General features: G+C 38.5%; 1 protein-coding gene across 1 annotated transcript; it reads right to left on the bottom strand.

The window, feature by feature from the left end:
- Positions 1–9,233: 9,233 nt before the first annotated feature.
- LOC104116546 (peroxidase 10-like) lies at positions 9,234–11,422 on the bottom strand. The gene is made up of 4 exons (XM_009627427.3): positions 11,156–11,422; positions 10,213–10,404; positions 9,956–10,121; positions 9,234–9,768 (listed from the first exon to the last, which is right to left on the bottom strand). Exons 1-4 carry the CDS (start codon positions 11,369–11,371, stop codon positions 9,359–9,361), a joined length of 984 nt encoding a protein of 327 aa, XP_009625722.1. The 5' UTR covers positions 11,372–11,422; the 3' UTR covers positions 9,234–9,358.
- Positions 11,423–13,699: the final 2,277 nt, after the last annotated feature.

The raw sequence follows: 13,699 nt of genomic DNA on the forward strand, positions 1-13,699 counted from the left end.
CCCCCTCAAAAAAAAAATTTCTTCTAAAACAATTGTAGTGGACCTCACCCGTCACACAAAAAGATAAGATTGTAGGTCTCACATCCTAGCCAAGCCTTCTATTATTGTGGTTTTCTCGTTTTGGGCTCAAATTTTCAATTCATCGACTTTCCGAAAAACATAAATCGAGGTATTCCGATTTAGTTTATGTCGAAACTCGTATAATAATGCATATTAGTTATTTTGAATGTGTTTCCATGTTGTTTTGTATTTTTTTTGCGATTAAACTAGTATGTTATTTTTATCCGGACTAAGATATTAGTGTTTTGTGATTAAAATATATTTTTTGATTTTATCTAGTTTAGATTATTTATTTACTTAAAGACTAGTGCCCTTTTAGCGTAGTAAAATATAGAGACTTTTAGCGTAGAATCTCTGTAGTTTAAGTATCTTTTATACTGATAGATCAAACACAAACTCTGTCCATATGATAAAAATTAATTATTTAATTTACAAAACAAACATACAAAATTATGAAAATATTTAAATTGACACACATAAGAATTCAGGATAGCTTGGTGCTATTGGGCCTCAAATATCGAGCCTAGAACCCATAGGTATATACTCTGTCCAATTAAATATGATAAAAATTAATTATTTAATTTACAAAACAAACATACAAAATTATGAAAATATTAAAATTGACACACATAAGAATTCAGGATAGCTTGGTGCTACTGGGCCTCAAATATCGAGCATGGAACCCATAGATATATACTCTGTCCAATGTCCGTATGATAAAAATTAATTATTTAATTTACAAAATAAACATACAAAATTATGAAAATATTTAAATTGACACACATAAGAATTCAGGATAGCTTGGTGCTACTGTGCCTCAAATATCGAGCCTGGAACCCATAGGTATATACTCTGTCCAATTAAATATGATAAAAATTAATTATTTAATTTACAAAACAAACATACAAAATAATAAAAATATTAAAATTGATACACATAAGAATTCAGGATAGCTTGGTGCTATTGGGCCTCAAATATCGAGCCTGGAACCCATAGGTATATACTCTGTCCAATTAAATATAATAATTATTAATTAATTTACAAAACAAACATACAAAATTACGAAAATAATAAAATTGACACATACAAGAACTCAGGGTAGCTTGGTCCTACTGGGTATCAAATATCGAGCCTGAAACCCATAGATATATACTCTGTCCAATTAAATATTGTATAATTATAAAAAATAATCATTTAATTTACAGATCAAACATACAATTAATGTTGTTTAATTTACAATAGACGACATGGACCTGCCGCCTATGCATCCCGGACCTATCTCTGATGAGCTATTAGTGTTACAAGGCGATCATAGGTCCGCCTATGTATGGGAGGGAGACTTACTGGCCCAGACTCTCCGTGCCAGGAGAGTGGACGACATGTGGAATTTTATGAAGGGCAGAGATCTCCATCCCCATGTAGTCCAGCACCTGCGGGATACGAGCTTCTACAGGATTTTGGAGATCGGGCGGCTGCAGCTCGACTAGACTTTGATCACGGCCCTGATAGAGCGGTGGAGACTGGAGACGCACACTTTTCATCTGCCCATTGGCGAGGCCACCATCACGCTGCAAGACGTGGAGGTTTTATATGGGATGCCTGTTGATGGACTGCCCGTTGCACTTCCTCAGGCCATGAGAGAGATGACGCATAGGCAGTATTTGGACATGCTGTAGCAGCTCACTGATTTCAGGCCACAGGATGAGACTGCAACACTCAGGGGCCAGTCGTATGAGTTTGACAGCTATTCGACAACATTTGGAGATATTGCACCCTGACATCATCGGGGAGACAGATGATCTGCATATTCACTGGTATACGAGGTTGCTGCTGCTCCTTCAGCTTGCGATTTCTTCATCATCTTCAGCTGCTAGATAATTTACCCCAGTACAAGTACTGGGGTGCTGCTATTCTCGCCTACTTGTACAGGCATCTTTGTCGGGCGAGCATGGGCACCCAGCATGACGTATGTGGATTTTTGCCGCTTCTACATGTGACAACATATTCGAATACTCTGTTCATTCCTTCGAATTCTATCTAGTCAAAAAATTTCTTAACTTTTACGTCAACTTTGTATGTTAGGTTTGGGCCTCGGAGCGGTTCCTACAGTTGTAACCACCTCTACCACCATTACCTCCGGATGTACCACCTTCGTTTCTCCCTCTAGCTAGGAGGTGGGTTCTTCGGCGTGGATATGTACGAGATTACGAGGCTCGACATAATCTCCCCCTTTGTAGGGATGTGTTGGATATGCTGGAGGCCGCACAGGTAAATGTGTATCTAAACTTACTTGGTATAGCTTCACATGTGTTGCGCATACTCACGTTTTCTGTTGTTATTTGATAGTTCATCTAGACGCCATACAACAACGACTTGATAGGTGGCCTACCCGATTATTGATCGGCTGGCCGACTAATTTGGAGCATTTCCGTCCCGCTGATGTGCCTCGATATTGTGGAGCATCATGCCACGGAGCGGGTACTTCGCCAGTTTGGCCGTCCGCAGTATATACCGAGAGGGCCTACATGGAAGGCCACACATTATCAGCGGGATGATCATTCCAGGGCGGACAACGCAAATATAGTATGGCTAGAGGCGCAGGTCCATACTTGGGACCGACGAGCTGACCTGATTCCGCCCCCCCCCCCCTAAAGATCCAGACGGAGACTATTCAGCTCTATATGCCCTGGTACCGCCATGTTACCAGACTTTTTGACGGGAATCCCATTCATCAAGCTAGCGGTCGGTACGTTCCATACGCCGGGCGGCACGAGGCCCTGGTATGTTTTCTGTTATTAGTAATTATATAACTGTAACTTAGTTTTCTGTAGTTTATATTTTATACGTTGTGCAGGCTATTGGCCTACATATAGTCTACCAGATGGGACTGCAGATGCAACAGCATGCCGGCGAGGTAGCGGCCGCTTTGCACGATTACGGCCGGCAGGTTGCAGAGGTGGCTGCCTGCCCGGACACTGCAACGACCTTGAGAGGATCAGCGCTTGGGACACGACCCTGCTTATGTGGCGCCAGAGCAGTACCAGTGAGGTAGGGGTGTCGCACGAGGGAGGGGTACCCCACGAGGCAGGGGTACCCCTCGAGGTAGGGGTGCCCCATGAGGCAGGGCTGTCCCTCGAGCTGGGGGTGCCCCACGAGGCAGGGCTGCCGCACGGGGTCATGGTGGGCAGCGAGGAGGTGGTCCCCAGCAAGGGGGCGTTGAGGCCCCTGTTGATGATGTTGATGCTGATCTGTCGGGTGACTTACATGAGCCGGACGAGTATCCCACCAGCATGCCGTCATACAGCCTTGGGATGCAGCTCACCCCAGGGACTTCGCAGGTGACCCTGTCATGTCTGTTATTGATCACAGGCACGGACCTTACCAGAGAGGATTGGGAAGCATACTTTCCAGGGTCATCGACCGCTGCTGTGGATCGGCCGACCCGAGATTTGGATAGTGGGCGCCGACTGAGTTATGGCTCATCATCACAGGCACAAATATGTTTTTATTAGTATTAAATTTAAGTTTGTTTTTTCTTTTCTCATTTATTTTCCATAACTTTATTAATTTTCTTATTAAGGCTTCATCCCCAACCGTCACGGAGGCCCATTTGTGCGATGCTGACATGGCTGCAATGGATGATTATATTCAGGAGCCCGACGAGACCATGGTAAGCCAATTTAAATTGTTGTGACTTAATATATACTTTCCTATACTGAGTTGACTTATTCTTCTGTAGGTTTCTACTGAATCGATGACCCCTTCTACCAATCCTGCCAGCACCACTGATGATCATGCTGCAGCGCATTCTGCTATAAAGAGGCGCCGTGATGAGGATGATCCTAATAGCGTAGCCGGGCGGGATGGGATGCGCCTCAGGCCAGCGACTGCATTGAAGCACACAGACTGTGGGACACATTGATTTTTTTTTTGTTTGTATTTTATGTAAATATTATTTTATGTAAATAATAACAATAATTTTTTTATGTTTACATAATATGCGCATTATGTTTTTATTTCCCCGTTCCTTCTTTATTTTAATACTACAACACAAACACAAAACATAACAACTTAACATAATTTAAATTCAGTACAACTAATGAAAATACATGACACAGGAAGCATAAAGATAAAGTAGTATACTCAACACATACATGTCATTGTTTAGTCACTGCCGCCCATTATTCTCTGCTCCAACCACTTAAATTTCTCTTCCATCTTATTTTTTTCTAATTCTGCCTCTTTCAGTTTCTCCTTTAACTCCGCAATTTCTCGTTTATATTCTATTTCATATTCACACTGTTTTAAGGTCAAATCATAAAGATACTGCAAAGATCGTTTATAGCATTCCTGCTTACAGGGTTCATCAATCCATACCTCAAAATTACAAAAAGGTTCATCGGAAACCCTATAAAACTTGTTCACACACATCCAGTAGCGGCGTCCAACTTCATCATCATCCCAACAGTCATTCATCAAATATTTTTTGCCGCACTGGCACCTTGGTACATAAAGGCGTTCAGACATTTGTTAAAGCGTAAAAAAAAAAACCTTGCTTTTATGGAAAATTTTGCTATTTGTTATTATTAAGCACAGAAAATAATTAGAATGCGCCCGTTATTTATAGGGAAGGCAACACACATAACGTAGTATTTAACCGCGCTATGCTTTGCGTGTTAAAGATGATTACGGATACAAAATAGCTTTTTCTCAGACGGGCAGTTTTTCAGTTCGACAAGACAATACACATAACGTAGTATATATATATATATATATATATATATATATATTCACATAACGTAGTATTTAACTGCGCTATATATATTCACATAACGTAGTATTTAACCGCGCTATGTGTATTCACATATTTATCAAAAATCTACCTTTATCTCAACTATTTTTGAACTATATTTATCAACTATATTTATAAAATATATTCACATATTTTTCCGTTTTTTAATCCAATACTATTTTTAATTACAGGAGGGAGAAATGCATTAATTTACTCAACTAGAAAATGTTAAATATCAATAAGATTTAACAACAATGGAAACATAATTTTATTTGATATATCTTGCAAACATAAACAAAACAGCTACTTATTACAACATAAACTCATTGATAGTTGGCCACATTAGAAGAATACCCACCAAGAGCTTGATTACCACCGCTACCCAAACCAGCCGAAGGACATTTTCGACGGTCGTATCCTGTTTGCGAGCATATACCACATTTGCGCGCATAAATGGTATCGCTAACATCTATTTGGTTCCGTATATGCGTTCTCTTTTGCACATGTATTCGATGCAAATAGTCCTTGTTACACACCATTTTAAATGGTTCCGGCGGCCAATAATGCTCTGCACCCCACTGGCTGCAACTGCCCACTATAGGTGTTTAGGTAAGCAGTAACACTATATTGTTTATCAACGTAGTTGGTTGGCCCTAAACCTGTATGTTGAAAGCACCTGATGGCATGTGAGCACGACATGTGGTAGATGGACCATTTTTCACAAGAGCATAACCTTCTAGATTCATTTATGGTATGTACATTATTCCCCCGGTTTTGATGGATAGTGGTGCGAACTTCAAAAATATTTCTGTTGTGATCATACTGCAAAAATGAATGCCAATGTGCTCGCCGCCTGCATTTCTCAAATTTCTTTATCGGCAGTGGCATAAATTCAACACCCCTTTCCATCAATGACGTTGCAGCTGCAGCCCTTTCAACAAACCTCTCCGCTATCTGCTTGAACGACATCCGCACCATGGCAGTGACAGGCAATCCTCTTGCCGACTTCAATAACCCGTTGAAAGACTCTGACACGTTTGTAGTCAGAATTCCCCATCTTCTACCACCATCCGCATGCAAAGTCCACTTGTGAAGCTCATGTCGTATCAACCAATGATAGGCTCTCTCGTCTTCCTGCCTGATAGATTCCATGTGCCTCCGGAATTTATGCTCCTGGTGGTCTGTTGCTGCCATCCACATCAAATTATGCAGATCCTTGTTGGGATGTGCCTTCTGGAAATTGGCCTTAAAGTGCCTCACACAGTAACGGTGGTAGGCATAAGGTTCTTGCTATGCAGGCAAGTTCTCTACAGAACTTAAGATACCACCATGCCGATCAGATATTAGACAAATGCCGGAACGCTGTTTGACAACGTGCTTTTTCAAATGGTTCAAAAACAGCGTCCACGTCTCTTGGCTTTCATTGGTACAAATAGCAAAAGCTAGAGGAAATATTTGTCCATTAGCATCTACTGCAACGGCTATCAACAGCTTGATATCATACTTACCATAGACATGAATGTCGTCTATGGATATTACCGGCCGGCAATGCGGAAAACCATCAATTGCTGGTTTAAATTCCCAAAACATGTAATTGAATATATATTCTGGTTTTTTCGGACTCCGCTCAAGCTTCCATTCAACAACCGTCCCAGGGTTAAAATGTTGGAGTGCGGCCATGTACTTGGGTAGAGCTGCAAATAACTTATCCCAGTTACCATAAACAATTTCAAACGCACGTTTGCGCCCGAGAAATACTTTTCTTTTGGTAATGGTATGGCCATATTCCTGGTGGACTGATGTAATGCACTCTTTGATTTTATACCTTATGGATGCTTCAAGGTGTGGAATAAGGACAAGAGAAATCAAGTCAATATCCAAGTTGTAGTGATTCCCATTGAATGTGTCCATTTCACATCTGTAGGTGGGAATGTATTTATCCATTTGCCACAAACCTGTTTTCTTCTTGCTCGCACGCAGCATCCAATGACAATCCGTAAACCATCTGCGGCAAACAACCTTGTATACCTCCGGAGTTGACTCCCATACTGTCATCTCACGACACTCTTTTACGTTGTGCATTTTTGCCGTCCTGCTTAGGCGCGCTTTATCGGGAAAAAGCATGCCCTTTGCCAGCACCGTTGGTCTAGAATCATCCCACATTGCTGTTCGAATTTCATTAAAATCCCTTGTAAGAGCATCCACATCCAGCATACTTGGCAAGTTATCAAGGTAGGGAATCTTCCTTGAATGAAACGATACTTTGGACTCGTACACTCTTGGTCTAACGGGGGGTGGAGCATACTCCCTCGTCAAATCAGGTCCTTCATTCTCTTCCTCCTCGTTACCATCCTCACGAGGGAAGGGTGTGTCGTCTCCGGAATCATCGACATTGTTGTCATAATCATTGTTCTCTTCCTCACTCTGTGCATCTGCCAGATCCCGATTTAATATGTCGTCTTCAGGCAATTGAGTAAGGACAGGTGGTTCAACTTGCTCATTTTCACTGCACAAACAACAAAATAATAAGCTACTGAAATTAATAAATACTTTCCATATAGATGTATCACTTCACTTACAAGTCGTAACGTGTTGACATTCCTTGATGGACATTATCCTGTTGGCGATGACTCCCGGATGGACCACCATAATCCAACACACCAGAACTACGCATATTCCAACCGGGTGTGGATTCATAACTTGTAAAAGTCATATCTGGCCGGTACCCCCTATGGAATATATGAGTGTTAATACAAATTCAATACAACAAAAATATGCATCGTAACACTAAGGAAAATTGAAGTTTACCACTCGTCTTGTAGATTATGTAAAGCAGGAGAGAAATTATTTCCTCGCTCCTCATTCGCCCATGGTGATAAGTTTAAATCAGGGCAAACTCTTTCATCCGGAACCTGTCCGGCAAAAACTGCTCCAGAATAACCACCCGATGGCTGAGGGTTATCCCTACTATGCGCAACCTCATTATTGCGAACGTCTTCAACCTTGACGTACATTTCCAACATTTTTATCACAAAAAATTTTCGGTATTCATCCGGAGTCCTCAAAGAATCCCTCAAAGTTTCATTATCGTCGATATTAAACTCAACGTAACAACCAACCCCTTGCGAAGTGACGGAATACGGATATCTTTCGGTTACTTTAAGGTTCACCGAACGTTTCCTCACACTCATTTTATTACATAACAACGATACCAATCTATCGTACTCCATTGTAAGTGGCAACTTAATATGACACTGTGAAGATAAACTATAGCTCACAGAGTTATTCGCCACCACAACCTCACCCCACACCCCCACCCCCACCCCCCAAATATAATGAAACCCTTACTTTTCGCTTTTTAGACATTATGAAAAAATGCTTGAGAATTTAACAAGAAGAAAAATTTGAACGAGAGTTAGGAATATTTTTGAATGGTTTTTTGTAAAATCCTAACGCCTTTAAATAAGGCAATGCCTAGCTCGGTGGGCTGAATATTTTTAGGTATAGCGCTCTTTTAAAGAGTGTTATACCCATTTAAATTATTGTTATGTCAGTTAAACGCAAGAGACTTATTGGTGGGCCCACAAAACAGGTATAGCACAATTATATACCGAGCTATGTATATAGTGCGGTTTACAGTGACGTTATATATATATATATATATATATATATATATATATATATATATATATATATATATATATATATGCTTCTTTTTAAAGAGCGCTATACTTAACGGCCAAAACTCCGTTAAACTATAGTAAAAACGTCACTTTTTAAAAAAATATATTTCCTCACACTTATCCAAAAGAACCACAGTTCTGGATTCCTGCTATTGGTACAAACATACTCATGAAAAGGGTGTCAAACACAGATGTCTGAGATGGAAAGAATCTGTACAAAGAAGGGAATATCTCTCTCTCTTTCTCGGGGCTAGTGATTATGCAGAAACAGAGAGAGAGAAGTGTAAGATGCTTCTTTATAGGAGAAGACAAGAGAAAATTTACATTGTTGATGGATTGGATGCTATATAGCAGTAGTACAAAACAAAGGTTTAGTCAGGGTCAGCTTACTGTGGATATCCAACCAGCTTCCCCATTTTATTGTAATTTCACTTTTTTGAATCTAAGCTTCCTTTGTCTCCCTTCTTCTTCCTCCCCCCCCCCCCGCCCTTTTTTTTTCTTGTCCAATTCAACTTATACATATTGAAAACATTACTAGTAGTACGTAATACCATTATCTCAAAGAACTTAAAACTTTAAATTAAAGGGGGAGAATTACATCACATCAATACGCACATGGACATAAAGAACACAAGAGTCCAATGTTTTAGCACATCGATAGTCAAGCATTAGGAATATCACCTTTTGTTCTTTAAATATTCTAATTAACCAAGTTTTCTTCATTAAAAGGAGATGCTACTGAGACAAACATTTTGGTAATGCACACCATGATATCATATCACCCACAAACAGTTAAATAAACATAGTTCAGACAAGTACTTTTTTAATTTACAGAGCCACATATTTTCCTAATTTGCCCACTTTGTTCAGTGAGTATCCCCACGTTTCCTAACTTCATCATAGATGCAGCAAAATCTTGGTAGAAACGATAAGGGTACGAGCTGTAGGATTTGACCATATCAGCAGTCTGAGAATTTGACATTAGAGCTTGATCAGATTCAAGTAGACCTGAATTGTTCACAAGGTTCCTGTAATATGAATTGTCAAATCTAGTAACGGATTGAAAGTCTAAAGGAGCAATCTTGCTGTTGGATCCATCTGTGTTAGGACAAGTGCTTTGCAAATTTGACAACATTGAAGAATCAAGGTTTGGATCTGGCTTTCCCGAGTTTTGGAAGTTGAAAAGTCTCCTCTTAAATGTGAAACATTGAGCATAACCAATGGTGTGTGCTCCTATTATATCACAAGAGACAATAGCGGAGTCAGGAACTCTACCAAAGAGATTCAAAAAAATGCAAGAATGTCACACCTAGGATTCAAAACCTGTGTCCTAAAATTACTCTTTGAATCTGAGCTCAAACGGAGAGATAATTACTCTTTGAATCTGAAATGAATACTTATTCAAGAAGATTAAAGGTACCTGAGAGAACTACTACATCCTTAAGATCAAGACCCTTAGCAGTAAACTTGGCAGCGATTTTATCCAAAGGCTCAAAGGGTGAAGGTAATTGTTCATTTGCTGCTTTATCACTTGCAGTTAGTCCATCTCGTCGACCAAGTAAAACTGGCCAATATGGTCCTCCTGACTGAAAACGAAGAAAGGAAAATTATCAATATTTGGTTTGTTTCTAGGCATTATAATACTAACTCATCTGCAAAATGAATCTTGCTACTTACCATGACAACAACTTCTCTAGCTACAAGAGTTAATATATCCACACACGATACAGTTGATGGGCAAGCTCTTTCAAGATCTGCTTTTATGCTATCTATTATCTCATACCCTCGTGCTGAATTACGATTTGGTAAAGCATTCTTCTCGCCCTTGAAATCGTTCGTGTCATCAAGAAGCACTGATCCATCACAACCCTGTGACAATCATCCAATCTAATAATAAGCAAAAGGCACAAAAAGCATAAACTGATACTAATTTTCAACTTTCTAGCCTTCAAATTGGATTAGTTGCTGCATTAGATTTAAATTTAAGTGTAGATACCTGTCAATGTATTTCAATACTGGGTAGACAATGACATAATAGAAACATTTTTAACTAGTATAAGTAATTCTATTAACAAGTGGAACAGAAGCATCACAAGTTCCCTACTGACATAGAATAGATTCTCTTGTTGCTCTAGAACTATCAAATACTACTCCACAACTTAGCTAACAGAGCTGTCAGTTGTCATGTTCTTTCCATCTTTTTTATTTCAGAAAAGAGAATGTCCCCTAACAGATATACTTTACTAAGTATTATCAATCTGTCATAAGTAAAATTTATGTTGTTTGAAGGCATAAAATAAAAGATATGCCCCATAAAGAATCTTAAAAAGAGTCAAACCACTGATGTGTTAGCAGGAACAAACACTAACAATTAGACAAGATCTTCTTGGTATGGATACACTATGATAAGATAAGCCTAGAGTAAGATAAAGTAAGCCTTGGCAATGCATCAATCTTAAAAGTTTAGCATCATAACTCTTCAAATAAGAGAGAAAAGTATAGTGAATTACTTTTAGTGTATGTAATTAAATGTAGCAGTTCTAGAATAATGCTAAAATGATTATTAGAGAATAAGTGAATGTGAATGTACTGGTGACAACTTTCAGTAGAGAGAAATTACATTTACAAAACAGTCATGAAAGTGCAAACGGAGGAGGGCTGCAGCTATTCTGGAGTCATTACGATAAGCTGACCAAACACCCCAGCGAACGATCCTAGGGAAGCTGGGGCATGATCTCTCATAGAAACTGTAATCAAGCTGCCCTACTGTTAAGGGAGCCAGAATACTGATCACACAGAAGAAAACACTAAGGTAGTGGAACATATTACGACCCATAACTTTCAAGTATATATTAAAAGCTAACAACAATTCTGATTCTTCTGACTTGTGTTGTGTTGCTTGGATCAATTTATACATGAGAAAAACTAAGTTACATTAGTGGACTTAAGAGTGGGGATGCCACTAAGCACATGAGAGCTTAATGGACTTGTAAGCACTCCAATTTTATAAAACAAAAAGTTATTATTTACTAAGGTCAGTGCTGAATGAAGTTATCCACTTTGACATTTATTAACCTGTAGTACATTTAGACAAAAAGCAGCATAGATATTTAATAGAGTTGTTGACATTGCATAACTCAAAAGAAGTTCCTTGGACCAGGCATCAAACCGCTGATATAATTCAAAGCCAAAGAGATGAAGAAGCTAAGCATGTTTATCAAAACACCTTCGATTTCGAAGCATCTGTGTAATGCAAGAACTAAAGAACAGTCTGCAGATAAAATCAGCTTTTTGTAGCACATACTACATTGTAGAAATTAACATGAAACTGTTAAAGAATAATTTTAAGGACTGATTATTGGCAACCTGGTTGATCAACAACCGACGATGTTGGATCTTGTTGACTGTTCAGAAACCAAATGAGTTGCTGCTTACCAAAGAATAGGCAATGGCCATGAATCAAGTTACAGCACTGTACCTGAAAACATGTTGGTTAATTCCTTAGATCAAATGGATGTATTGGTAATGTGGAGTACCCTATCAAACTGCATAGTTTTCTATCACATTGATCCTGTCAATAAGACAAGATTTTCCAGAATATCCATATCAGATAATTTTTGTTTCTTGAATCAGTGGATTAAATTATGAGACAAATAAGTAAGTTCCTTGAGAAGTAGATTTATAATCTCTTTACACCTTTTATTAACACCTTTACTGTTTTCATTTTTGTTTATATTACACGTGTTGGAGTAGTACCTTTGGAAACACAGAGATCTGGGAACTGGAGTCAAGAAAAAAGTACAATTAGAGCAAAAGATTTCTGTTTAACTTAGATCAGATGTAAATCTTCCTTTTACTTTTGCTCCTAAGAAGATACTCCAATGAAACAGCCTTCACAACTAACACAAAAGAACATGCTATTTTCAGCATTCAGAATCAGTGAAAACATCGGTTAAATAGATGAAAGTGATTCTATATCTGATAATCTAACGCTCTAACTTATCATATATCTACATGTATTAACACATGGATTGGGACATTAATACTACCATTATAGTCCATAAGTTATTGAGTCATATTCGCATATTAAATCTAGATTTTATTCAGAAAGGTACGTAGTGTTACAAGCACGTCTTTCTGCTACAACAATAAGTCTGAGCTTTAAACCAGATAAGTTTATATAATAATTTAGGATAAACAATGGTCTGGTTATTAGAAAATTAGTATTTCTGTGGCACTGGCCGCTGAAGATGTTGAACTTTGATACCTATGACCTAAATCAGCCATTATTCGATGTACTTGAAGTGGAGATCATTACAGAAGTAATTCCCAATAATATAAGTTGAGTAGATGACAAAGAATTGATGATGAAAGTCCACTTATCAAATGAGATGGAAACTAATATTGAAAGAGATTTAAACATGTGCTGAAATTCCATTTAATTGAAAGAGTTGCAAATAGTGCACGGTACTGTCATTGCCACTCTGTTCTAGAAGTTTTAATAACTAGTGGAAAAAACAAAATAAAACAAGCAATGCGATGTGCTTAATAATATAAGCACAGCATTACATGTATCTGTGGGTATTATATGCATAAACATAATATACAAATTGTATAGACGAGCGTGCATCACTTAAAAAGCTTAATTTTGAATTTTGTATTCTGTTAGTGGTTCAATTAGCTATTGATGTGCAGTTCTTCATTCCACTAGAGCCAAGATGTTGTCTCCTATTGGAATGCGGATTAAAGGGATTAGACCAATGAATCACAGAACAAATGTCATTCTAAGTTATACTAATTACTTTCTTTCACATCCATATATTAGACATTATAAGTAAACATAAGCAGCCATTCCATTAAGTAAAATGAGAAGTAGCACTGTACTTTGAATAAAACTCCCAAAACTAAGAATGATTGAATCTTTAAAGTCAGAAACTAAGAAATTGGGTGAATGGAAGATGATATCACCAAAACTAATGTGCATTACCTCACAATGGAAATCAGTTTGTTCCGTAGTGAAAGTGACTTTTCAATTGTACCTTCGACTTAGAGAAACAGGAAATTACAAGTTGATGATTTCCTGCTTAGGTAAGGGTAGGGGTAATGTCTAGGGAAAAGGGAAAAGGGAAAAGGGAAAAGGGAAAAGGGAAAAACAAAATAGATT

The sequence above is a fragment of the Nicotiana tomentosiformis genome, chromosome 1, assembly GCF_000390325.3.
Source record: "Nicotiana tomentosiformis chromosome 1, ASM39032v3, whole genome shotgun sequence".
Classification (NCBI taxonomy): domain Eukaryota; kingdom Viridiplantae; phylum Streptophyta; class Magnoliopsida; order Solanales; family Solanaceae; genus Nicotiana; species Nicotiana tomentosiformis.

Bases quoted from the DNA above. Each gene is read 5' to 3' on its own strand.
- LOC104116546 (XM_009627427.3), bottom strand. From the start codon at position 11,371: ATGGGTCGTAATATGTTCCACTACCTTAGTGTTTTCTTCTGTGTGATC. The intron at 10,122-10,212 runs GTAAGTAGCAAG...CTTCGTTTTCAG, and splicing joins CTAGAGAAGTTGTTGTCATG to TCAGGAGGACCATATTGGCC. The intron at 9,769-9,955 runs GTACCTTTAATC...GTGATATAATAG, and splicing joins GGATGTAGTAGTTCTCTCAG to GAGCACACACCATTGGTTAT.